Source organism: Nomascus leucogenys, chromosome 21 (assembly GCF_006542625.1).
Source record: "Nomascus leucogenys isolate Asia chromosome 21, Asia_NLE_v1, whole genome shotgun sequence".
Taxonomy (NCBI): domain Eukaryota; kingdom Metazoa; phylum Chordata; class Mammalia; order Primates; family Hylobatidae; genus Nomascus; species Nomascus leucogenys.
The window spans coordinates 72988016-73015434 of NC_044401.1; the positions used below are offsets into that span (position 1 = coordinate 72988016).

Genomic DNA, 27419 nt, shown 5'->3' on the forward strand with positions numbered 1-27419 from the left:
TCCTTTTCAGGGACATGGATGAAGCTGGAAACAAGCATTCTCAGCAAAGTAACACAGGAACAGAACACCACACCATGCATGTACTCACTCATAAGTGGGAGTTGAGCAATGAGAACACATGGACACAGGGAGGGGAACATCACACACTGGGGCCTGTCAGTGGGTTGGGGGTAGGGGAGGGTCTGAGAGAGGAACGAATTTAAATAACAGAAATAACAGAAAGTTAGGAGAAATATCTAAGGTAGATGACGAGTTGATGGGTGCAGCAAACCACCATGGCTCGTGTATACCTATGTAACAAACCGGCAGGTTCTGCATATATATCCGGAAACCTAAAGTATAATTTTAAAAAGTATACTTAATTATTGTTAATGACTGTACATATGGCGTTTTATTGTTTCATTATTTGGATACATAAAATTTATTTTCCCAATAGTGTCTAAATGTTGGTGGACATTTGGATTATTTCTAGTTTTTTCACTATTATAACTACATTGCAGTGAAAATCTTTAGTTCTCTTGTCAATTTTCATGGAAGTAGGATTGCACTTGCACTATCAAAGGATTTTTTGTGAGCCCTAAGCAGATGGCCCTCCTAATTGCCTTCAAAGGTTCCAGGTACTTTTTAACTGTTGTGCATTTTTCAGCTGTATGAAATAAGTTGCCCAGCCTGACTCTTTGATTTGCACTGGGCTCAGGAGTCTGTGAGAGGGAGTTTGATTTCAGTCTGCATTGGCTGTCTGAAGAATGAGTTCCTCTAAAGAGCAGAACAGGTTGGAGAGGTGAAGGGTTCCTGAGGGATGATGTGTCTGAATGAGAAGAAGACGACTGGGTGGCAGGGCTTGGTGATTTGCAGGCACAGAGGTCTCAGGTTTAGTGTGAAGTGGTGCCTGATTGAGCCAGATTCTTCCCTGGAGGGTGTTCATATAGTCCATGCTGTAAAGGAAAAAACTGTTGCTACAGGCTCAGCCACACAGATTTAGGATCCCCTCTGAAAGGACCTACTTGTGTGAAGGTGAAGGATTTTCCTCATTTGTGGACAGGAATACCTAGAGAAAACTAGCAGGAGTATCGTCCAGAGACCATAGGCAGTGAATGATGGCAGTGAACAGACAGCAGGGCAAAGATTCTGGACAGTAGTTGTGATTGCCTATGAGGGTGCCTATCACCAATGGAGGAGGGTCTGAGAGAGGAACAGATTTAAATAACAGAAAATAAGGAAAATACAAGATTTCTAATAAAGAAGATGGATGATCTCTAAAATTAGTAGTATTGCTGTAAAAGTGAAACAAACATCTTTAAATATAGGTGCAGCCATACATTTTAAATTTCACCGTCATTCCAATTGGCTCTGCAAATGAAACCTTCATGAGTTTATGTTCCACCAGCAGCATATGAGTGTGTGCACACCGAGAGCTGTTCTGGCTGTTGCCACCTTTTGTTCTTCCCTTCCTCATCACTGGTTATGGTCGACGAGAGAATCCCCTTAATGTCAAGTAGCCTTCAATAATACGCAACTAAAGGAGACGTGGATTCTCAAGCAACTCAGAAACGTTTCAGAGCTGTTCATTTTGAACCCACAACACTTGTGGGCTCTGCTGTCAGATGTTTTAGCTATCAGGTGTGGTGACTTGTACTGTGTCACCTTGTTTAAGCTGGAACTACATTTTCCAGAATCCCCTTCCCTGTATAGTTTTGGGTTCGAGTTGACTAAAAGAGGAGTTTGCACAGAATTTGCGATTACTCCCTGCAGTTCATTGTGATTAGGTAGTGACAGACAAATGTGGAGATGTTAGCAAGAGGCTCCAGCCTTTTCTTGCTCTTCTCTGCACTGTGTCCAGCTGTTTGTCCCAAGTGCTGATCCTGCTGAGCAATATGGACCCAGGCGCATCATGAGATGCTTGGTGTCTTAGTCTATTTAGTGTTGCTGTAAAAGAGTACCTGAGGATGGGTAATTTATTTATTTATTTATTTTTAAATTTAATTTTGTTTTATTTTAAGTTCCAGGTAATCTATTCATAAGGGATCCTCTCCCATGACCCAAGCACCTCCCATTAGGCCTGTCCTCCAACACTGGAGGTCAGATTTCAATGAGAGATTTTGTGGGGACAAGCATCCAAACTGTAGCACTTGGCAGCAAGTCCCAAGTCCTTTTCCCCAGCTCCTCCATTGCCATCCACTTCTCCATCTGGAGGGGCCGATTCCTCCGCTTTGCTGGCTGGGGACACCTAGGACTCTCCAACCTCACTTTTAGACCTGCCCTTTCTCAGCTCCTCTTGCAATTGTGCAAGCTTTGATTCCTATAATAAATCCCTTGTCTATAAGTCATAGTAGTTCTGTCTCCTTAATTGAACCCTGGATGACTCACACCTTTGGTTTGAAAATCAGGGGGAAACATGATTTTTTTATAGCTAGTTTTCCTTAACTTCCTTTAAATACATACACATAATACAGCAGAAATACTTTCGGCTTTCATAAATGCTTTTTATCTTCCATGACTGTTTCCAGCATCTCTTGAAATTACAAGTGTTACACAGGTATTTTTGCTGTCAATGTATATCATAATAGGATTGCTTTGTCCTGTAATTAATCAGTAGAGATTTCTTCTGGAAGTTTGTTCTTTTGAAGAAACTTGTATTTTTCTGAAAAACTGTCATTTCTTCAAGTGGTTTCATTTGCAAAAGATTTGTTTAATGTCCTATGGTTTCATTCTTACAATGTTAGAAGTTCTTTAATTAGTTACAGGTGTTGAATGAGGTCACATGGGTTTTTTGTTTGTTTGTTTGTTTTGTTTTGTTTTGTTTTGCCATCAGTGTTAGGGAGTTCCGTCCTAAGGCTTTTGTGTAGAAATGTATCTTTTAATATAATTGACACAATGTAAGATTGGCTTACTAGTTTTTAAACTACATGAAAAGAGCAAGATTGTCTCTTTTACTGAGAACGGTAAGATGTTACAACTGAATTGGGTTTTTCTAGAGGTAATTTTTATTTAGCTTTAAAAATTTTATCACCAACAAAATGTGTATTAACGGTTATGAAAGCAATAAGTAAGATTAGTGACAAGATAGAAGAGTAGCCTAATTTATATTACAGATTTTAATGTGGCCTATAATATAGTAATAAATATATAATATTTTTAAGAGTATGGCAAATATGAAAAAACTATGATTTAATAAACTTTAGGAATTTTTATAGAGACTAAAATTAAAATTATTCCATCAAAAGCATAAATATGTTTTGTATTAAGATATTATCATTTTTAAACAACCAAACTCTTCAAAATGGCATTATCATGACCCCACAGTATCCAAAGAAAGGATTTTTTTTTCATAATATGGAATCATATTCAAAAGGAAATTTTAGATTTAAAACTTACATGAAAGCCTTATCAGTTAAGGATTTCTTGATTTGAAATAATATCTCCCTGGATAACTTCCTATTTGTATCATAAAATCCTTGTCCTGGAGATGGTTCTATTTCTATCTTTTACTTATATTTGAAAGTGGCTGTTTTAGACATATATGATTCAAATCTCTGATGGGCAGCAGTCTACTGGAGAGCCACGTATCTCCAGTCTCATTCAGTCAAATGATGTGACCAACGGTGAAATGATTTATTCTAATGTGCTGTATGTTTGAAATTCTCTGTCCCAAATTTGAAAAGTCCATGTCAGACATGTTGAAAGCTGAAATAATTATTTCAGTCTCAAAGATGCCTTTGGACATATGGAGAATTATCACAGTATCATCTTTTTCCCATTGACCCAGTTACAACTTGAGGAAATATGTGTCAGTCTATAGGTGATATTATAGTAATGATTGAAGATTGGTAACTCTCTATTTTTATGTTTGGGTTCTGAAGTCATAAAACAAACATAGAAGTGAGCTCATTTCCTTTGGGAAATTGGCACCAAGGCCTCTAACTTATCTCTATATAATTGTATATTCTTTATTAAAGTTCATCTTTACACAATATCTATTGACTCTTCTCTTGCCTTCCACTTTCCCTTCTCCTTGCCTTCTGGTAATAGGTAAATCTGAAATTCTGAAATACAATTTAACTTTCTCAATTAGGAATTCTATCAACTCTCATGAAAGGTGATTGCCATGTTACATATTACACATTGCAATTGTGCTGAGAACTGGATATTCCAATTTTGCCCCAGACAGTGAACCATAGAAATCAGTTTCCACAAGTCCAATATTATTGACTCCAAATAGATGATCATTGCAGTAGTCATCTCATTGCAGTATCAGTGATACATTTAGCATTTAGGAAAGTATTATATTTTAGAAAAGAGCAATGCTGAATAAAAACCAGCTCAGTAACACAAATAGTTGACTCATCACTGAACTGTTTTTAAAAAATAGTTGAAAATAACTTGCTTTTGTCAATATATTTGATTAACATTTCAGACATTTACTATGATTCCTATTATAGCTCTGAAATATGTCTTGTGAGCATTACTTTGTGTAAATATGTTTTCAGAAAGCCATCTCTAAGAAAATTAAGTGAACCACATTTTACAAAGCTTGCTTAATTAAAAATGTGTATTCTATTTAGATTATGCTTTTCTTAAAGAATCGATTTTTTTCCCTTTAGATCTACTGCTTCCAAGAATGTTTATTATCTAGCATGTGACTGTTGGAGATCTATAAAAATTGTTATAAAACTGTATTATAATTAGAATAACACTTGTGGTAAAGAATGAAAAGAAAACATTTGTAAAAGCATTGTTATAATTCAGCTAATAGAGTAAAGAAAGACCACAGAGTGAGGTTTTGCTTAGAGTTTTTAAATGGCTCTAAATATTGTTCTCTTAAGTGATATTGTGTTTGAGAGTCTTACATATTTATAAGTTTGTCAGATATGTCTTACAGTGTTTTCTACTAAAATATATGTAAATTCTAATAAACTTGTTCCCATTAAACTGAGTGAAAACCTAGCCATGAGTACTGGTTATTTTCAGAAACTCACTACGAAAGGAACAAAATTTAGTTAAGGCATTGCATACCTAGGCTACTGCATATAAAAATAGCAATTAAGAGCAAAGACTTTGGAGTTATCCAGACCCGAGTCATACCAACTCAGAGTCCAATAATATAATTATCAGTGTCTAGGTTGCTGTCTACTTCTATATAAAATCTATTTTATGCCTGTAATCCTAGCACTTTGGGAGGCTGAGGTGGGCAGATTGCCTGAGCTCAGGAGTTTGAGACCAGCCGGAGCAACATGGGAAACCTCATCTCTGCTAAAAATACAAAAACTTAGCTGGGCGTGGTGGCATGTGCCTGTAACCCCAGCTACTCGGAAGGCTGAGGCAAGAGAATCGCTTGAACCCGGGAGGCAGAGGTTACAGTGAGCCAAGATCACACCACTGCACTCCAGCCTGGGTGACAAAGTGCGACTCTGTCTAAAACAAAAAACAAAAAAAAAAAACCCAACACCTATTAGAGTTATTTTTTTCCTCTGTCCTTTTAGCTTGTTTTTCTAAAGGATGGTTAAGTCATCTTATTCAGACAAAAATTGCATTTCATGTATGGGATTTTTTTTTTTTTTCTTTTCTAATACTGTTCGGGATTGGGGCAAGAGGCAATGTTAAAAAAAACAGAAATTTGAGTTTTGGGAGAGATCAGATCTTTAAATAAATAGAAAGAGTGACATTTAGTACCTGTGAATCAATTTGGTAAATACTGAATGAAGAGCCGAGTTACTGTTGAGTGGGATTTAGTCATCTTAATTTTCAGCACCTTGAATAAATAAGCCTTGAATTAAATTACTTCATGAGAGTTTTTCTCAAGATGAGAAAAACTTGCTTTACTTTGGGCTGCTGACTTGCTGACTTACTATGTTGATTTAGTGCTTGAGATGTAATCCGAAGAGATGATTTTAGTGAACTCATTTTTGGCCTGGGATGTATGTTGCAGATGTGCGTAGGTTGTTGTCTGTTTCCATTTGTCCTGATCTGTGGTTTCAGAGTCTCTGAACTGGTTGCTTGTTCTGCCAACTGTTTTGCATGGAATCCTTTTGACTGGAGGTCAAATAGCGACACGTTTAATTGACAACATTTCATTGAGGATACAACTGCTTCTGTGACTTGATGGTTAGTGACTAAAGCTGATCTAATCAAGCCTATGTAGTGCCAATTAACAATGCCCAATTAGGTATTCTCTTTGGCTTTCAAGTTTTGCTGCTGGAAAGCTCAGAGAGGAAAGCATCTCTTCAGGATGACAAGGATATGAAAAATGATAATGGCAATGGAATGCCAGTTATTTTAAAGAGTTTCAGGTGATCACAATTAAAATTTTGAGTAGACAGCAAAAAGTATTTTTTCCAGTTGATGTCTTCCAAAGAAAAATAGGAAATGTCTTCCTGTGTGCCATTTTTTCTTAATTGCTGAAAATTATTATAATGATGATAGCTATCATATTTTGACTTTAAAAAAATGTGCCAGGCACTTTACTATATTTCATTTATTCTTCACATCATCCTTACACTGTAGACTTCTTTAATATGACTGCTTTACAGAACGGCATGCTTTTACCTTTCTGAATCTCAGTTGTTTCTTCTCTACAAAGAAAGTGATAGGTGGAGTTGGAGATTTTACCCAGGTCTGTTTAACTCCAATATCCTTGCTCTTACTACTGTTCTTGCAGTATGCTAAATATGCAATGTATTCATTTTACTTGGTTGCTTTCCCTGTGAGTTTGTGACAATTAATTTGTCTTCTAATCAGCTTGATGGAAACCAGTTTATTATAAGACAGGGCTTGACCGATGTTGTGATGGTTCATATCCAGGGCAGAAATTATTGCCAGAGGGTACACAGGACAGCACTCTAAGAAAAAACTGTGTTTGCTTCTGAGAAAAAGGTGGGCTTCAGCTTTCTGAGTGTAAGCAAATATAGGAGACAAGAAGACTAACCAGTGAAGACAGTGAAGGAGCCTCAATGGTGTGACATCAGCTGGCCGAATGCCTTCTGTAAAATAGTTCTGTAGTTCCCCATTGCCTTGATGATAAAACCTTCCACGGCTCTTTCCGTGTGAACCTTTACCTGCTTGCCTGTGAGTAACAATGATGATGACAGTGACAGTAATAGCTGAAATAACCAAACTTAATGGAGCGCTTGTTAGTTTTTTGGTTTAGCCATCTCTGTAATGATCCCTTTCATTCTTTACAATATACAAAGGTAATAAATGAACTAACTGGTCGAGGTAATAGTTTTTAATTAATCACGAGTTTTCAGGCTCTGGGATAAAGCATTCATGTGGGTTCATTTAATTTTTAAAACAACCTTCGTCATCATTTCACAGTTGAATAAACCGAGTTTCAGAGACATTAAGTAACTTGCCTAATGTCACACAGCTGGATGAGGGATGGAGGCCAGAGATTGAAACCTGGGTTTGCAGATTCTAAATCTGGTATACTGAACCAGAATACTCTCATGGCCTTATAGGGGATCAGTTGGGTTCTCTGATTTTAAATAAAGATGACTCACAAACAGAGGATATCAGCTGTGGTCTGCAGATGTGTGCTGTTTGGTTTATTAAACATATTTGATTTGGAGGCAGTTTTTGTTTTTGTTTTTGTTTTTGTTTTGTTTCGTTTTGTTTTGGTGGTTGGGGAGGGGAGCTACCCTGTTTGCTAAAGGCCCCATTTGTCACTGGGCTGCTTCATGCACCCAACTTCCCTGCAAAGGAAGATATTTGTGTTAATAACTCTCGTCTAAAAAGTCAAGATTAGAGAGTTCTTTCATTCGTGGAGTGTGATGAGAAGTAAAGATTCCACAACCACTTTCCCCCAGGATATTTTGTTATCTTGCCAATAATTTTAAAATATTGCTTGCTTTTAGTTGTAATCCATTTCCTCCTCCCTTGCCCAACCCTATTGATATATAGAACAACTGCTCAGAAAACTGTTGGTTTCCAATAATGCAGTTATTAACTATGACTTTTGTGTCTTGTCTTTAAACCTTCCCCCACATGATCCAGTCTTCCCTTTGACATCTCTGATGGTTAGCTCCTCCTACTGGCCGACTGGTGCCTCTGCCACATGGGAGTACCATTACATAGTAAAATTAATACCTCCTTCCGGGATTTATTTAGCTGCTTCTGACACACTCAAAAGAGCAAGGGGACACATGCCTCGCTTTCCCTTGGGAAGGTCAAGTATTAGATGATTAAACTGGTAGGAAGCATTTGAATATCCTCGGTAAACAAGCTTTGTATTTTGGCACGTAGATATTTTTTTGAAGTTCTTCACTGCATTTATTTTCAAAGTTAGTTTGAGAGAGCTTTTACCAGTTACTTGGAAGTTATGTGCCATTATTGGTTTCCTTATTGCTTAAAAAACAAAAAAAGAACTTAAAATCAGCTACCAACTCTGGATTTTTCTTTTTCAGATGCAAAAGAAATTGTTTTAAAAGCCCAGATCTTAGCTGGAGGAAGAGGAAAAGGTGTCTTCAATAGTGGTTTGAAAGGAGGTGTTCATTTAACAAAAGAGTAAGTCTGGAGGTTGTTATTCCTTGTCTTTTGGCAGTTACGGAAGATCTTGCTCAAGATGGAAAGGCACACTGAGGATGGTTGTGGTGGGGTAGGAGCAGGCCAAAGCAACTAGAAGAAAGTGAAATCACAGGTAGAGGGCTCTGGCAGTGCCCTAGTTTTGCTTCTGCTCCCACAAAATGACTTTTCTTACTAATTGGTGAAAACTTGGCAGTCTTTGTGTCCTAGACAATCAATGATTCATCATAAATGTTGGAAATGATACCACTTCCAACTGAAATGCTACTTCCATAATGTCACTCCTCTATTCAAGAACCTGCAGGGACTCCCCATTACCAGTGGCATCTGGGGTACCTCCCCTCTGATAGTCCAAGCCTTCCTTTGTTTGAGCCTGTCTTTTCAACTTCATCTTCTGCATCTCCTAGCACTGAACACTTTTCTCTCCTCCCTGTTCCTGTCACACATCTTTTTACTATTTACTTTGATCTTTACCCTCTTCCTTTCCCTCTCATTGTTCAGTATCTCCCCAGTTTTCCACTGTCGGATCTTCAGTCAACTCTTATCTGAATCTGGTGTGCATTTCAGCATTCTCTCTTTACTGTGACTGTAACTTTTTTGGGTGAAGAGGTCACAAAGCATCTTTTGTTTCATTTATTCATTCATGAACTCATTTTTATTTTGCTCTCAGTGAGCTTCTAGTATAGTGCTAAACATGCAGCACATAAGCAGAAAGACTCACGGATTTTGTGAGGGTGAAGGCGAACCCTTTGCAGTGTAGACATGAGGCTCTGTGTAAGGACTCTGCTTTACATAATTTTCAACAAACATTCATTTTCTGCTTGTTTTCTCTTTCTCTTAGCCCTAATGTTGTGGGACAGCTGGCTAAACAGATGATTGGGTACAATCTAGCGACAAAACAAACTCCAAAAGAAGGTGTGAAAGTTAACAAGGTAATATGGATACTTTGGGTCATTTTCTATATATGTGTTAAAAAATAGAAAAGAAAACCATCCTTTAGTTTTTGACAGAATTTAATGAAGTACTGCTCTTTGGCAGTGTTCCATTTTAGTTTTTAAAGCTCATCTAATCTGTTTAGTAAGTAGTATGTCTTGGAGGAGAAATAAAAAGGGCTCTATGATAGTAATATTATTTATTATCATTAGCATTTAGCAAAAGTGGGTGAGGGTGAGTGACCGAGCAATGGCTTTCCCTCTGAGAACACAGATGCTTTCTATTTAGTTGAGAAGCACTTGCTATGACAGCCTTATACTCAGTGAGGGACATTCGCTGCTCCCACACAGTGGCCCTCAACCCCAGGCGTGTCTGTCAGAATTACCTATTGTGGTTGTTTTTCTAAATGCCCCATTCCTTATTTTAGGATGACTATAATTTTGAGCCATTTTTATTGCTGGGGGTATATTGCATTAGGAAGGTCAGCTGAAGTACACAAGTATGTATAGCATGTGGACACACACCCCTCATCCACACATAGAAAATAAAGCCCAGAGGAAAGGGGCCTGCCTCAGTCATCAAATTGTGAGTGGTAGAGCTGAGACCAGAACCTAACTCTCCCTCCTGCCAATCTACCTTTCACCAACCCTTTTGTGTATCCAGACACCGGAACTAGCTACCTGGGTTGCAGGATCCAGTGCGAAATAAAAAGTCAGGGACCCGTGTTAAAATTTCAAGACAGCTATAGCTAAACATTAAATCCCTATACAACTTCACAGATCACATGTATCAGCCCTGAAAAGCATCCATGGTTAGAAGGTCCTGTCCTAACGGCGAATTAGGGTCCCACATTTTGGGGTGGCAGCTGTCTGCTCCATTGACATAGCATCACAGATCAGTGGTCTCTACCAGTGCACCATGCTGCAGGACACTGCAGTGGTAACATCCTGTTTTTACTTCTCAGGGAGAGTTTTGTGGAAAACTCTTAAGTTGTTGTATTTTTTTAATATCTTTTTTAAATATTTAATTTAATGTATTTTTAATATATATTTTTAATATTTTTGTAATATCTTTTGTTAATTTTTGTGGGTACATATATTTATAAGTAGGTGTATATATTTATAAGGTACCTGACATGTTTTGATACAGGCATACAATGTGTAATAATCCCATTACAGTCCTTTTTCTTGCTATGTAGCAATCTGTGATATGGATATACCTACCACAATTTGTTTAACCATCATCTGTTGAAAGACATCTGTGTTGGTTCGTTTTTGGCTATTACAAATAAAGCCACTCTAGACATTCATGAACAGGTTTTTGGTATAAATATAAATCTTCATTTTGGGAGATAATTTTTGGGTTATATGGAAGTTATATGATTAGTTTTTTAAAGAAACTGATGAATGTTTTTCGGTATGGCTGTTCCATTTTACATTGCCATCAGCAATGTGTAAGTGATCAGGGTTCTCCACATTCTAGCCCGCATTTGGTGGTGGTGGTATTATTTAGCCATTCTTATGGGTGAGTAGTGATATTTCATTGTGATTTTAATTTGCATTTCCCTAATGGCTAAAGATGTTGAACATCTTTTCATGTGCTTATTTGCCATCTGTAGATTGTGATTGGTGAATTATCTGTTCATGGATGCTATGGTCTGAATGTTCCCTCCAAAATGCATGTTGAAATTTAATCCCCATTGTGGTGGCATCAAGAGGTAGAGCCTTTTGGGAAGTGATTAGTCATGAAGGCTCTGTCCTCATGAATGGATTAGTGCAGGCTTGCCCAACCCATGGCCCACAGGCCACAGGCATCTCAGGATGGCTTTGAAAGTGGCCCAAGACAAATTTGTAACCTTTCTTAAACATTATGAGAGTTTTTTTGCAATTTTAGTTTCTTAGCTCAGCTATCATTAGTGTTAGTGTATTTTATGTGCAGCCCAAGACAATCCTTCTTATTCCATTGTGGCCCAGGGAAGCCAAAATATTGGACATCCCTGGTAGTGCTTTATAAAAGGGCTGAAGGGAACTAGCTTACACCTGTTTTGCACTTCCACTTTCTGCCATGTGAGGATGAAGCAAGGAAGGCCATGTCACTAAATGGCAGTGCACTGATCTTGGACTTCCCAGCCTCCAGAACTGTGAAACAATATATTTTTGTCCTTTGTAAATGACCAAATCTCAGGTAGTTTGTAACAGCAGCATGAAGAGACAAAGCAAATTTCTTTTGGCCATTTTCTAGTTAGATTATGTTTTTACTATTGAGTTTTGAGTTGTTCTAGGTACTAGTCCACTGTTGGATATGTGCTTTCTAAGTATTATCTGTTACACTATATAACGTATATATTCATTTTTTCAACAGGGTCATTTGCAGGGCAAAAGTGTTTAATTCTGATGAAGTCTAATACATCAATATTTCCTTTATGGATTATACATTTTTAGTTTCAGGTCTAAGTCCTCTTTACCTTGCCCTTCATAATAAAAATTTTCTCATGTTTTTTCTAGATGTTGTATAGTTTTATGTTTTATATTTAGGTTTGTGATCCATTTTGAGTTAACTTTTGAATAAGTTGTGAGACTGAGGTCAAGGTTATTTTTTAAGGGGCAAGAGGGCTATAATATTCAATTGCTCCTGCACTGTGTTTTGAAAAGGCTTATCTTTTCTCCATTGAATTGCTTTTACATCTTTGTCAAAATTCAGCTGGGCATATTTCTTTGGGTCTGTTTTGGGGTTCTCTGTTTTGTTCCATTGATCTTTGTGGCTGTCCCTCCACCAATACCACAGAGTCTTAATTACTGTATTTATATAAATTCTGAAATTGAGTAGAATAGCTCTTCTCACTTTATTCTTCTTTTCCAAAACAGTTTTACCCGTTCTAGTTCCTGTGCCTCTTTATGTACAATCTAGAACAATTTTGTCTTTATCTACGAAAAAATCTTGCTGAGATTTTGATAGGAATCTTATTAAACCTGTATATGAATTTGGAGGGAATTGATTTTTATGTTAAGCCTTGCAACCCATGAATATGATATGTCTCTCCTTTTTTTAGGTCTCCTTTGATTTGTTTCATCAGCATTGTATTGTTTTCAGCATATACGTTTGGTGTATGTTTTGTCAGACTTACACATACATTGTTCTCTTTTAAAGCAATTACAAGTGGCATTGGATTCTTAATTTCAGTGTCCAACATGCTCATTGTTAGTTGGTATTGATTTCTTTTTAAATGCTTGTTGAAGTTCCCTAGTGAAACGTGAGCCTAGAGATTTCTTTGTCTGTGCCTGTTCATGTTTTTGGGTTGCTGGCTTCTCTAGCACCCAGCACACTGCCTGAGATTTATGAGGCCAAAGAAAACACAGGAGACTCACTACCATGTGCTTCCTTGGACCGCAAGCTCCCTAGCTAGTCTCCCTTCTTCTCTATAACTTTCAGAGTCACCTTAAGTTTTATGTATATATATGTCCAAGGTTTTTGTTTGTACTTAGCAGGAAGAATAGGGAAAAATGTGTCTACTCCATCTTCTCTAAAGTAGAAGTCCACAGATTATAGAACCTTTTGATTCTAAATTTGTTTGAGAAGCTATTTAAACACATACACACATTTATACACATCAGATATTTGTTTTCTAAGTCTGTGCCAATGTGTTATGTGTTCCTGGGGCTAGTACTAGGGCCTGTGAGACAGTGCTACTCATCGTGCAGTCCAGGATTCAGTACCAATAGTGGTTACTGCTCTGTAATCAATTTAAAATTCAAGAATGTACTTTTAATCTTCTGTGTTCATGGATGTGTTACAAATAGTTTGTACACTAGCACTCATCTCCTGACCACAATTCAGTGGTAGATAGGTCAAAAAAAGTTAAAAAGCTTTCTATACTGGTAGATTCCACAAAGACGATGTGTCAACATATTCTTTGTGTAACTCACAGGTGAAGCTCTTTTGAAATTTTTCTAATGGAGTTGCTCAGGGATGAGTATTTGTGGATTCCATTTAGATTTCTCTATAACACTTCCTAAAATACTCTGTCATCCTCGGTCATTTGGAAGGCTTGACGATGTCAACAAACTGGTCTTTGTTGTATAAAATTTCTTGAATTATCTCTTGATAATTATCATTTTCCTGCTGGCATTTTCTTAAAGAGTCATACGTTATTCCTAGGAAGCAAGAGCTGTTTCAGACACCAGCTAGGCTTCACAAATAGAAATTTGGTGGAATACAGAGCACATCTGTCAACATTTTTGAAGATTAAGAATAGGACTCTTGAATGACACTTATCCTAAACAGTTATAATTTTGTGTTGCCTTTAAGAATAACTACTGGAAGTCATTAAGTATTATTCATTAAACTAACTCTGCATTAGAAAATGAACAGTATTATGCCAGTAGACCTGAAAGCATATACCAAACACATTCCTCATTTTGTATTTTGTGCCAATCAAATTTCTTAAAACAGCTTTCTCTTCTAGAGAAAGTTTTAGAAGAAATGATTATCTTAATTGCTTAAAATGTTTGTGTTAATGTTCATGCTTAGAAAGGCAGACTTTATGTTATTTCTATAAACGACAAGTTGTTACTGTATTTTATAAGGAAAGAATAGGGCTAAGTATTTTTGCTTCAAATATTGTCCTACATCTCAATCAGAAATTCTGAAAGAATTGACGGTTTCAGGCAACCTGAAGACAGAGAATTAGGTACTGACTGATGGTTTGACCTTCATTGTTGGTGAGAACAACCAAGTTGAAATCAGAATGGTTCTGTGCTAATTCTAACACCGTGTGCTGAGAAATAGTTTTTATGTACTTATGAACTTCCATTTCTGATAAATCAATATAAAGACCTGTATATTTTATTTTTAGCTAATGGTAAATTCAACAAAAGTTTGAAAAAGAGGAGTTCTGTATTCATTACATTATAGCTTTTTAGATCATCATATATTTATCCCATTTCATGTGACCTAAAACTTAAGTGTTTTGGTGGTATCTGAGTAGTTAAAATCTAATGCTACTTAATCTACAACATTTTTTTGTGCAACCCATCACTAAACTACTTGTAAGAAAAGCAATGTGGCTGGGCGCGGTGGCTCACACTTGTAATCCGAGCACTTTGGAGGCCGAGGTGGGCAAATCACGAGGTCAGGAGATTGAGACCACGGTGAAACCCCGTCTCTACTAAAAATACAAAAAATTAGGCCAGGCGCGGTGGCTCATGCCTGTAATCCCACCACTTTGGGAGGCCGAGGTGGGCGGATCGCGAGGTCAGGAGATCGAGACCACCCTGGCTAACACGGTGAAACCCCGTCTCCACTAAAAAATACAAAAAAATTAGCTGGGTGTGGTGGCGGGCACCTGTAGTCCCAGCTGCTCGGGAGGCTGAGGCAGGAGAATGGCGTGAACCCGGGAGGCAGAGCTTGCAGTGAGCTGAGATTGTGCCACTACACTCCAGCCTGGGTGACAGAGCAAGATTCCGTCTCAAAAAAAAAAAAAAGAAAGAAAAGAAAAGCAATGTTAGTGCTTTCATTGTTTTCACATCTATTACTGATTATTTATGGGATTGTTTTTATATTATTCAAACATCCAAGACATCTTTCACTGTTCTTGTTAGGTGTGTAAGTTGGAACAACCTCTCTGAAGCACTTTGACAGTACTTATGAACATTTTAAATATTCACAGTTTAAAACCTAGACATTTCACTTTTAGGGTGCTTATCTACAGGGATAGCAAAAGAAGTGAACAAAGATATATGTACAAAAATACTCACGAAAGTAGCATTTTAGGAAAATTGCAGTTCATGTAAATGTCTGTCAGCAGGCCAGGCACCATGACTCATGCCTGTAATCCCAACACTTTGGGAGGCTGAGGCGAGTGTATTGCTTGAGTCCAGGAGTTTGAGACCAGCCTGAGCAACATAGCAAGACCCCATCTCTACAAAAAATAAAGCAAAAATTAAGTGGCTGTGGAGGCACGTGCCTGTAGTTTCGGCTACTCAGGAGGCTGAAGTGAGAGGATCGTTTGAACCTGGGAGGTCAAGGCTGCAGTGAGCCACGATTGTGCCATTGCACTCCAGCCTGAGAGCAACACAGCAAGACCATCTCAAAATAAATAAATAAATACATGCAGGAACATGGTTAAATAAATATTGTCATATAAATACCATGTAATCACAATGAAGAGAGAAGACCTTAGAAAGATTTTTAAGTTGTAGTATTAAGATTTTAAAAAAGAAGCCAGGCGTGGTGGCTTACGTCTATAATCCCAGCAGTTTGGGAGGCCGAGGCAGGTAGATCATTTGAGGTCAGCAGTTCAGGACTAGCCTGGCCAACATGATGAATCCCCATCTCTACTAAAAATACAAAAATTAGCCAAGCGCAGTGGCAGGCACCTGTAAGCCCAGCTACTCAGGAGGCTGAGGCATGAGAATCGCTTGAACATGGGAGGCAGAGGTTGCAGGGAGGCGGAGGTTGTAGTGAGCTGAGATTGTGCCACTGCACTACAGCCTGGGTGACGGAGTGAGACTCTGTCTTTAAAAAAAAAAAAAAAAAAAAAGATTTAAAAAAAGGAAGGCATCCTAGTGTGTATAATATGCTTCCACATGTAGGATGATTCCGTTACTGCAATGCTTGCAGATACATAGGAAAGGACTAGAATGTTAGCAGAGGTTTTTCCTGGTGGGGCTGTTATGTGCAGTTCAAGTCCTACAGAGCAAAAGGACACTTTGCTGAAGCAGTGAGTCCCCACTCACTCGTGGAATTGAATGACATTCTTCCATCCCACTTGTCCCTTTCCTAGTCATGGTCCTGGCAAGTGACCACACATTCCCAGAGGAATGGGTGCCTTTTTCTAGTTATCACAGAGGTTCCTGGTAGGCTCATATCTGCCCTGACTTCTGGGGCCCAAGGGTTTGTTTGAGGTAGAGCTGTGTAGCAGGGGGCTGCTTTCACTTTCTCATTTATATATTTTTGGTATCGTTTGTATTATTTTTGAACAAGCAAATATTCTTTTTGTAAATTAAAAGGAAGTATAAAATGAAATAAAATATAGTGATAGAAGAGACAGAAATATACAAACATATGAAGCATCAGACATACTGTAAAAGAATCCATCTGTGGCAATCATACTTGGTTTTCCACCAGTGAAATCTGAGAAAAGTCAGTGTAGTAATATATATATATGTACTGTTAATATCTCAAATTAAAATAACAGCCACTTCTCTAGGGTTTTTCTTAAGCGACACAGTTTCTTGAGGAAGGACAAAAAAGAAGATTAAAGTGGGAAGGTTCATTGAGGCAAACCAAATACCTGTCGCTGGAACAAGTTAACGGGATCAAAATTAAGGAGGTGAAAATGGGCATTGTGTGCACCATGAGAGCAGAACTCTCAAAGCTCTGCAAACTCACTCCTTGGGCTTTAAGAGCCTGAAAATGAAGCCGTTTGATTTGTGTAGCAAGTTTGTATAGATTTCCAAGTAGAAATCAGCTTAATGCTGAATTAATTTGACTTTCCCACTAATGTGGTAGGTGATGGTTGCTGAAGCCTTGGACATTTCCAGAGAAACCTACCTGGCAATTCTGATGGACCGGTCCTGCAATGGCCCTGTGCTGGTGGGCAGCCCCCAGGGGGGCGTCGACATTGAAGAGGTGGCTGCTTCAAACCCAGAGCTCATTTTTAAGGTATGTTTAAATTCCTGGCTACCTGCTATTAATTGATTGTTTTTGTAGAAGTTGTTAAATATTTAATGTGGAGTCTAAGGCCAGGAGCAGTAAATCTGTCTCTACAATTTAAGGTATGAGGATGTTGAGCCCTTTTTCTTTCTGGGTATCCAGTCGAAAGTTGGGTGGAATCAATGTATTCAGTGTTCAAAGACTTTTTATTTTTGCTTTTACCACCCTTCCTTCTTTCCTTCTTCCTGCCTTTTCTTCCTCCCTGATTCCTTTCCATCCAATCTTCCTCAATAATTAACCAATGGGAGAGGACTGCTATATTTTCACTTCTCATGGTTAACTCTCTTTCATTTAATATTATATATGATCTAGAAATTCTCTCCTAGGAGATGAATAAATTCTCTTTTAGCAGATGTGAACTAGAAACTACCTTGAGGTCTTTCAGTACTGTTGATGTAAACTAGAATCTTTATGAAGTTCAGATTCTGTCAGTTATTTTCAATCCTTGAAATCTTGACTCATTTATTGATATTAAGATTAGTTTCAAGTCAGAGATCTGAGGTCAGATTTAATCAGAGCGCAAGTTTCTCAAAGTCTCCAAACCTCATTTTTAAATCAGTAAAATGAACATGGAGTGATTTCTACCCTGTGGGATTGTAAGGATTAAATGAGGTGATGTGTATAAAGTGCTTCTTAACCTACCTCAGCTATAAGGAGAAAAACATAAGTTTTCAAATCTAAAATTCAAGTTTTTAATCTGGGGTCTTGGGGTCAAAATTACATTAAAATTTTCCACCAGAAACATTCATTATTTCTTTTAGAAAATGACTTTTTGTTTCCCTTTGAAAAGGGGAGGTTTTATTTCTTAAATCTCTTTGTCTAAATAACGTACAATAGACACCCAGTTAGCATCCTCAACAGGTTCTTGGAAACTGCGACTCGAATGGAAATGATGTATAAGGAAACCAGTGTTACCATACATAGGCTAATTGATATAAATAAGAGTTAAGTTCCTATGGCATATTTCCGCTCACAGAAATGTCACCCAACTCCTGAATAAAGACCAACACACTTCTAATGTTACACATTGAAACAAATAGGAGCTATATATACGTTTCAGAAAGATTTCATAAAAACAAGTAAGATAATTATTTATCTAGTTATTCCAGCTCAGGGTCTCTGATGGCTAGAACACAGGGTGCAAGGAAAGAACCCACCCTGGATGGGACGCCATCCCATTGCGGAACACACACACCACACCCACACTCACACCCACTCAGACTGGGACTGTGTATACATGCCAGTTGACCTGACATGTACAGATTTGGGATGTGGGAGAAAACCAGGGGACCCAGAGAAAACCTACTCAGACAAGAGGGGAATGTGTAGACTCCACAGAGACAGTGGCTTTGGCTGGGAATTGATTTTTTTTTTTTCTCAACCTTATAACAAAATGACCTTGAATGAAGTAACATTATTTGAAGACCTGCTGTACTCATACTTCAGTGATTGGTTTTAAAATATTTTCACTAATGTTATATATTTAAGTTAATTACCTTGGAAACTGAATTGAGACTTTTCATGCAGACTTACCAATAACACCTAGCTGTTTTCAAAGTTCACATTATTTAAAGCAGGCCATTCTATTTGTTAAGAGGATGCATGAAATAATGTATAATGACAGTGCTCGGTGTCTTTGAGACAATAGCATTTTATAGAGCTAAGGTAACAGTAATAATTATCATCAATAGAGTGTTTAAATCATAAGTTAATATTTAACCTATCTATGATAGGCTTTAAACTTAACTAATAGTAGGCAGGAAAACCTTACTTTGGAAGCCTTCCAAAAGATGTCATAAAAATTAACTGACTAAATATTCGTCAGTGCCATCTGTATAGTAATTAAAAGTGAAAACTGGCATCAGATTTTCTTGTCAGCATGCCACTATGAAGAATTGTGTAGTTTTTGGAAGGGCTGTTTTATAGATGGTCTGCTAATTAAAACATACCCTACAGGCATCTGCGGTAGCCCTGCTCAGAGATCTCTGGATAGATGCCACACTTTAATTACTCATTTGCAAATAAATACTAAGCATTTTCTTTTGAGGTTGTAAATCTTCTCAGTGACTGTCTGAATTTTGTTTATTTGATTTATTTTTACTAGGAGCAAATCGACATTTTTGAAGGAATAAAGGACAGCCAAGCTCAGAGGATGGCAGAAAATCTAGGCTTCGTTGGGCCTTTGAAAAGCCAGGTATATAAGCCATTGGGGGATGGTGCATCTGACTTGTTTCAGAAAACATTTGGGAACTTGCTTAATTGCCTCTAGTGTTTGTGATTACCAGGAAACAGGATTATTTATTGTTTTATAATTTCTTCCTCCAGCTGTTTATGATGGAGAAAAATATTTCCCTGATGTTTTAAAAGAGAATGTTTATGATGTGTCTTTCAATGTATTTTGGTATGTGTGTGCATGTGTATTGCATGTGGACACATACACTTTATGATAGATGGTAATCTATTTTTTCTGTAGCATTGCTGGTACTTAGCCACCTGGCAGGTGTGTGATTCAGCTCGTTCGAACTTCAGTTTCATCTTCTATAAGATGGGAATGATTACAATTCCTGAGAGGCTTATTGTGGGGATTCAGTAGAATAATGTGTGGAAGTCCTTATTATAGTGCTCCATGAAGGTCCGCTCTTATTGGTATTAATATTAGTAATACATGTTATTTAGCTAATTGCTATCCTTTCATAGCTAATGGGCATTCAAAATGAATATTGATGGCATAAAGTTGATATTTTATTGAGAACAGCTTAAAATATGCCAATTTTGTAATAATATCCCTTGGCTTGAAAGACCAAAACATTGGCCTCAGAGCTGTTGAGGGACAGAATCTGTCTTAGCATCGTCCCCTGCTCTGCCTTTGTTCCAGCTCATGGCACCTGATTATGTGTCTAGTGGGGCAAGCTTCCTAGTCCCACAGCTAAATCAGATAAACTTACTTTTTCCTTCCTCTGTTACTCAGAGAGGCCACCTTAATGGCCCTAGATTGTGTACATGTGTGCGTGTGTGTATGTTCTCTGGCTTGGGGCTTTATGAAAAGGTTACAGAGTATGTCCTTAAATTTGGTTGGGCAGCATTATTCCCATAAGACAGTAGACGATGCACTCTTTTCTTTCTGTCTTGTCTTTTTCTTTTGATTGACTCTCTCTGGAAGTTTAATGGCAACAGTAGGCAAGTCAAAGAGGGGTAAAACAGAATAAGGTTTTAAAAAATATGTATGCTTAAATGAAGGGAAACCACTTACTTGAAAACAAATAAAAGCTCCCTTTGAAAGCAAAAGATTGAAGATGGTAGAATGGAACAGGGTCATCTGGAACTAAACCTCAGGATGAGAGAGAAAGGGCCAGGATTCAATGGACAGTTAGAGGAACTAATTGCCATTTCTGAGACTAGCAAAGAGATGCCAGGAAAGTGATCTGTTGAAAGGAAGATACTGGAAGATTCCTGAATATGTGCTACAGTGGTTGGTTTCACCTCCTGAAAAGGAGGATACCAGTTACATCAGCCATTCATTTGATGTTTATTAAGGGGCTTCTCCTGTAGCAGTGGTGGTTACCAAGAGCCCATTTTCCATACAGCCACTGTGGTGTAGGTACAGTGTCCGGCAGTCAGCTCCAGAGTTGCGCAGTGACCCTCCATTATCACTTTGGACATCTGTATTTCTCTTATTTATTTGCAGTCACCTTTGCTAGATCCTAATCTTTACCACGGCAGGGACTTTGTCCATCGTACTCACTGCTGTGTTGCCAGTAGCTGGCAAAGTGCTTGTCATCTATTTTTATTGCCCAAGAAACATTTGTCATGCGCATGACTAGGTGAAACAACACTTCTAGGTGTCCACTTTGAAGAGGTTCCTAGAGACTCAGCAATAGGTGGCTTTTCATGGCAGAAAAATAAATCTGGAATGGGCAAAATCTGCTGACCACATATTTAAAAGCTCAGGAGGTGAACGTAATAGAGAGTTCTAGAGAAGTTAATAACAGTATAATGTACATCACAAGATACTCCCCCCTCACTACATATTATACGAGAAAATTAAGAGTTATTTACAGCTCTTAAATGGCTTACTCTTGTTTTCCTGGTACCTGAAACACTCTAGGTTTTAAATGAGTTACCTATGGAAGGAAGATGAATATGTGAGAACTGAGGGGTCAGTAAGTGGCCATATTGTCAGTATACCTTTGAATTAATTTATCGAGGAAAGGGAATAAAATGTTTTAATTCATTTTTTTTTCTTTTTTCACTGCTAACTCCATGAAACGCTTTAAATCTTCATTTTCTCAGCAGCTTGGAATGAGCACTGATAAGGTGCTGCTCAGTCTGCTGTGCCTTGGGGAAAAGAGACAATGAAAAATAACCATTGTTCCTCAGGGGCTCACAGACCGGTAGACATCTGCCTGCTGGCTGAGAAGATACAGGAAGAGGGATGGATAAAGGAATGTGAAGCGGTGGGGGCAGGCAGAGGGAGAGAGAGGTTGATCTCAGTTGTAGACATGTTGGAAGTTGTTCATCTAGGGACACCTGAGTGCATTTCTACAGTAGAAGGGATATATGGCTTGGGAACCCAGGGAAAGCTGTGCACTAGAGTTGTAGGCTTGGGAATCTCTGCTTTTTGGAGCTTGCTCAAGCTGTGGGGATTAGTGAAATGCTCTATTGGGCCAGTGTACAGTGAGCAGATGGGACAGGGTAGAAGGGAAAACATTTAAACAATCATCAATGATCTTTTCCTAAAGAAATAGTATCTTAGAGGTCCCTTAGGTTCAACGTGATTTTGAAAGTTAAGTTACTTAATTTTCATCTAGGATGTGGTTTAGGCATTCGGAGGTACCTCACTCATGGTTGAATATCATATAAAATGATAGTCTTGCAAAATTATTAATATCTTTCCTATGATTCATGCCTGTTGTCTCTAAAATGTGATTAATATTAGACATAACAAAAATAAAGATGATATTTTACTTTACATAACAATCACCGGTATTTGTTCCCAACCAAAGTCTATTTGTGTGAGAGTTTGTTGAAAAACGTTAAGACATAGGAAAGCTTAATATAGTAGTTCCCCCTTATCTGTGGAGGATACGTTCCAAGACCTCCAGTGGATGCCTGAAGCTTACCTACTACCAAACCCTATATATACTCTGTTTTTCTGGATATTCTAGATATTTGTACTTAGGATAAATTTTAACTTATAAATTAGGTACAGTAAGATATTAACAACAGTATAAAATAGAACAATAGCAATATACTGTAATAAAAGTGATGTGAATATGGTCTCTTTCTCAAAATATCTCATTGTACTGTATTCATCCTTCTTGCGATGATGTAAGATGATGCAGTGTCTACATGGTAAGACGTGGAGTGAGTGATGTGAGCATTGTGATGTAGCATTGGGCTACTCATGACCTCCTGGCAATACTTTGTGAGGGACATCTACTTTGGATGATCCTGGATCATCAAACCATTGGTGTCAATGGCTGGATGTCAGGAACAGATGATGTCAATGGTCAGGGATCCTGGATAGCTGAAGTTTTTTCACCACAACCTTTTAGAAGAACATCATAATTAGAAGTTTATCTCTTTCTTTTTAGTTCATCAAAGTGTGGCTGTAGAGGTTGTAATCCATCAGTGATTTTAGTGCTGTGTTCCATCCAAAGATCTTATTCTATAATTTTGTCCTTTCCATTTAATAACTTGGACCACAGTAGACGATGGGTAACTAAAACCACAGAAAGGGAAACTGAGGATAAAGGGTGAATATTGTATGACTGAAACTTACATGTTTGTCAAGTGTGTCTTAATTATCATCTATACTGTTCGTTTCTAAAAACATGAGGGCCATGAATTGTCAACATGTGCCTCTAGGATTTAGGCTGATGAAAAGATCAGATGGTCCCAGTCAGTGCAAGATCACTAACACCTCTTGAAGTGGTTTGTACTTCTGGCTAGATTTGAGAGGCATATGTGAATATTGATGATAATTTCTGGAATGCAAGAAAAATACTTAAAATTCTTAACCTGTTGAGACTTTTGTTTGATTAATAGACGATTTATTTCAGCAAGAATACACAGTCATCATTGCCAGATTTAATATGAGATGTTAAATGTTGGATCCAGTTTTCCATCCTAAATAAGTTTTTCTTTCCTATTCCTGTCAGTTTTGAAAACATAATACCAGAAGAAGAGGTGCCTAATTCCACAGAAAGCTCCCAAGAGTGAGTTTTTAGGGGTGAAATTAGGATAGACATTTGCTGCTCTTGCATAGGTCCAACGAATCAAGGCAGAATCTTCAATGAGCCGTTGGCAGTTAGGGTCATTGTACTGAAGCAAGTACTCCCGTTTCAGCTGGGCTTTTATGGCCAACCGCTCGGCTTGTGCCTGCTGGGTTTCCAGGGATATGTCGTCTTCCGCTGGGTGGAGGGTCGAGGGTGGAGTGGCCTGGCGCAATGGAGTATACTTTGGTAACGACGTCTTGGCGATGCAGCACACAGCTGTGCCTGCGCGGTTCTGAGGCCCTTCCTCCTTATGCTCCTGTTGAGACATTTTTAAAGATTTTTATAAACTTGTCAGGTTTTCATGTATGTATATTTGATTTTATGGATTTTAATTTTTAAAAATTACTTAACAGGCAAAATAACAGTTGATGGCAAAAGTACAGAAAAGCTTTTTGTACACAGTGGTTATGAGCTGAGAAAGTAGATGGCGGCAGAAAGCGACTGACTGCAAGTTGACCAGGAGACTGTTTTCTTTGACCTGTGCTTATTTTTAACATTTGTAGAAGGCAGGAATGCTAATCTCAACTTGCCACATGCCATGCCATTCCCTGTTACACCTGGTCACACTTAACACATTCTGTCTGCCTAGCCCTTATAAACATTTAGTGAATAGCTTCTGGAATAAGACATCTTACAAGGGTTTGTCATTGTGAGATCTACAAGGGAGAACCAGCTTGGTTTGGAGATGTCTCCAAGATCAAATTATGTTTTAGCCTTGCTCAAAAAAATTATAGTCTGACTTTGCACAACAGTAAAAATTAAAACAGAAAATATCCCCAAAATGCTGTGCTAATGTATAATTACAATGGGATTAATGTGCAGAAAATGCAGTCTGGTACTAAGCGAAGGTGGTGTAGGCTTAAGAAGTTCTGAAACAATTTGAGTGTGTATCTTTGGATGAATGGATAAACAAAATGTGGTATATACTATAATGGAACTTTATTGAACCTTGTAAAAGAAGATTCTGACACATGCTGCAGTATGGATGGGGCCTGAGGACATTGTGCTAAGTGAAATAAGCCAGTCACAAAAAGACAAACACTGGATGATTCCACAGGTACCTAGTGTATGTATAGAGATTCATATCTTTTATTTTATGTATGTACGTATATAGAGATCTCTAATATCTATATATATCTGGTATCTATATATATCTATACATATTATCTATATACATATATATGGAGATATATATGGAGAGATATATATGTGTATATATATAGAGAGAGAGGGGTGTGTGTGTGTGTGTGTGTGTGTGTGTGTGTGTGAGAAAAAAAAATATATGGAGATGGAGAGAGAGGCAGAGAGAGAGATACTATCTAGGATAGTCAAATTTATAGACACAAAGTAGAATGATGTTGCCAGAGGCAGTGGGAAGAGAAGAACGGGAGTTTGTTTAGCTACACAGAGTGTGAGGGAAGATGAAGAAGTTCTAGAGATTGGTTGCACAACAATGTGAATGTACCGACTTGACCCTGCAGAACTGTGTAGACGCTTCAAAATGGTTGAGATATGGTGAATTTTATGTTTTGTGTATTTTACCACAATTTTTTAAAAAGGAAGTTTTGAAGTAGCTGGATTAGGTTATACATATATATGTACCCGGAAGTTATTTCTATTATGTAGTCCCCACTTAGAATTGAATTAATCTTTAATTCAACCAATATTTATCGAATGTTGACTCTGCAGAGGTTGCATCACTACAGTGGATGCCAAGGTGCCCAGGATACATAAGATGCCTGCCCCATGCAACTCACATTGCAAGCTCACATTGATGACCTAGAAAACCCCCCAAAATACAAAAAATATTCAGCAGTGAAGTATTTGCTGGCTTCACACTTCAACTCAAATTTTATTTGGATTAAAAAAACGGAAGAAATTATAAAGAATACTAGAAAAAATAAAGGGATAATTTAAAAAAATACTCTCAGAATGGGACTAGCCTTTTAAAAGTCTGACACAAAGCCAGAAGCCATATAAGGGTGACATTATTATGAAATTTCCATGTGGCAAAAGTAACAAAAGCATGTTCAAAAGGTAAACGTTAAAGGGGCTGAGGCAAGAGGATTGCTTGAGACCAGGAATTTAAGAGCAGCCTGGGTAACATAGCGAGACCCCCATCTCTAGAAAAAATTAAAATAAAAAAATTAGCTGAGCCTAGTGGCATGTGCCTGTAGTCCAGCTATTTGATAGGTTGAGGTGGGAGGACCATCTGAGCCCAGGGGTTCAAGGCTGCAGTGAGCCATGATTATGCCAGTGCACTCCAGTCTGGGTGACAAAGCAAGACTCTCTTGTACACACACACACACACACACACACACACACACACACACACACAGTCACACTCTTCCTATAAATTAATAAGAAAGAGACCAAAATGTCAACAGAAAAATAGGCAAAATTCACAAAAAAAGGTCTCTTAAGCTCATAGAATAATGTGCAAAGTCATTCATAATAAAATAAATTCAAATTAAAACTATATGTGAGTGTACTCGTCTGTTCTCACGCTGATAATAAAGGTACACTCGAGACTGGATAATTTATGAAGGAAAGAGGTTTAATTTACTTACAGTTCCACATGGCTGGGGAAGCCTCACAATCATGGTGGAAGACGAAGGAAGAGTGAAGGGACTTCTTACATGGTGGCAGGCAAGAGAGCTGGTGGTTATAAAACCACCAGATCATGTGAGATTTATTCACTATCATGAGAACAGCATGGGAAAATCCTGTCCCCATGATTCAATTACCTCCCACTGGGTCCCTCCTACAACACGTGGGAATTATTACAATTCAAGGTGAGATTTGGGTGGGGACACAGAACCCAACCATATCACTGAGATAACCTTTTTCACCTAACACACTGGCAAAGATACAAATGGCTAATGATTGTGAATTGGAAAATAGTGTCTCTGATAATTTTTGCTTTTTAGGGGTGGAAATCAGGGACAGCTTCTATCAAGAACAATTTAGGCCGGGCGCGGTGGCTCACGCCTGTAATCCCAGCCCTTTGGGAGGCCGAGGCAGGCAGATCACGAGGTCAGGAGATCGAGACCATCCTGGCCAACATGGTGAAAACCCGTCTCTACTAAAATACAAAAAATTAGCCAGGATTGGTGGCACACCTGTAGTCCTAGCTACTCGGGAGGCTGAGGCAGGGGAATCGCTTGAACCCGGGAGGTGGAGGTTGCAGTGAGCTGAGATCGCGCCACTGCACTCCAGCCTGGCAACAGAGCAAGACTCGGTCTCAAAAAAAAAAAAAGAACAATTTAACAGAACGTTTTGATGTTTAAAATGGCTACATTCCTTTTTGCTTCACTCTGGGTAATTTATCCTACGAATGTTTAATCACGTGTATGTTAAATATACAGAGATAAATAAGGCAGTGCTGTAATGTCAACCTATTACAAACAATGCATTTGGTCATTATTTAAGTGAAAGGTTAAAGGAATTATAGCGTATCAATACAGTAAGATATTATTTAGTCAATTAAAAGGATATGATTGATCTACCTGTGTTGCTGATGAGGTGTCTCTAAAAAGCTGTTAAGTAAAGAGGCATAGGAACAAGTTTGCTTTTTTAAGACAGGTGAAGGAGGAATGCGTACTGTCTTAGGCATAGACTGTCTCTCAGATGAAGGCTAAATTTATGACTTGGCTGCCACTGGGGGCCTGTGTGGTTGAGTGGTACAATCAGGGAAAACCCTTAAGTTCTTTGGGTATTTTGTATCATATACATGTATTATCTACCTGTACAAATATTTAATATTAAAAATATTTAATCATACTTATTATGTAGGTTTGTTTATATCTACTAGCCCTCAAATTTGGATTTAAAAACGTTTGTAGGTGGACATAAAATACATTAAGATAGCATGAATTAAATCTGGAGTGGGGATTTACTTTAGGGATGTGTTTCATAGGTGCTGCAAGAGCTGAGTAGTTTAAGAGTGGACAGAAAGGCAACCTAGAGCATATCCAA

At 38.1% G+C, this 27419-nt stretch overlaps 1 protein-coding gene across 1 annotated transcript in view; it reads left to right on the plus strand.

Moving 5' to 3' along the window:
• Positions 1–27419, plus strand: part of SUCLG2 (succinate-CoA ligase GDP-forming beta subunit) — a 286985-nt gene that overhangs the window by 128700 nt on the left and 130866 nt on the right. The window contains exons 3-6 of the mRNA XM_003279595.3: positions 8400–8499; positions 9359–9449; positions 16960–17112; positions 19268–19357. Of these exons, the coding sequence (XP_003279643.1) occupies positions 8400–8499; positions 9359–9449; positions 16960–17112; positions 19268–19357 (434 nt within the window). The remainder of the gene's footprint in view (positions 1–8399; positions 8500–9358; positions 9450–16959; positions 17113–19267; positions 19358–27419) is intronic.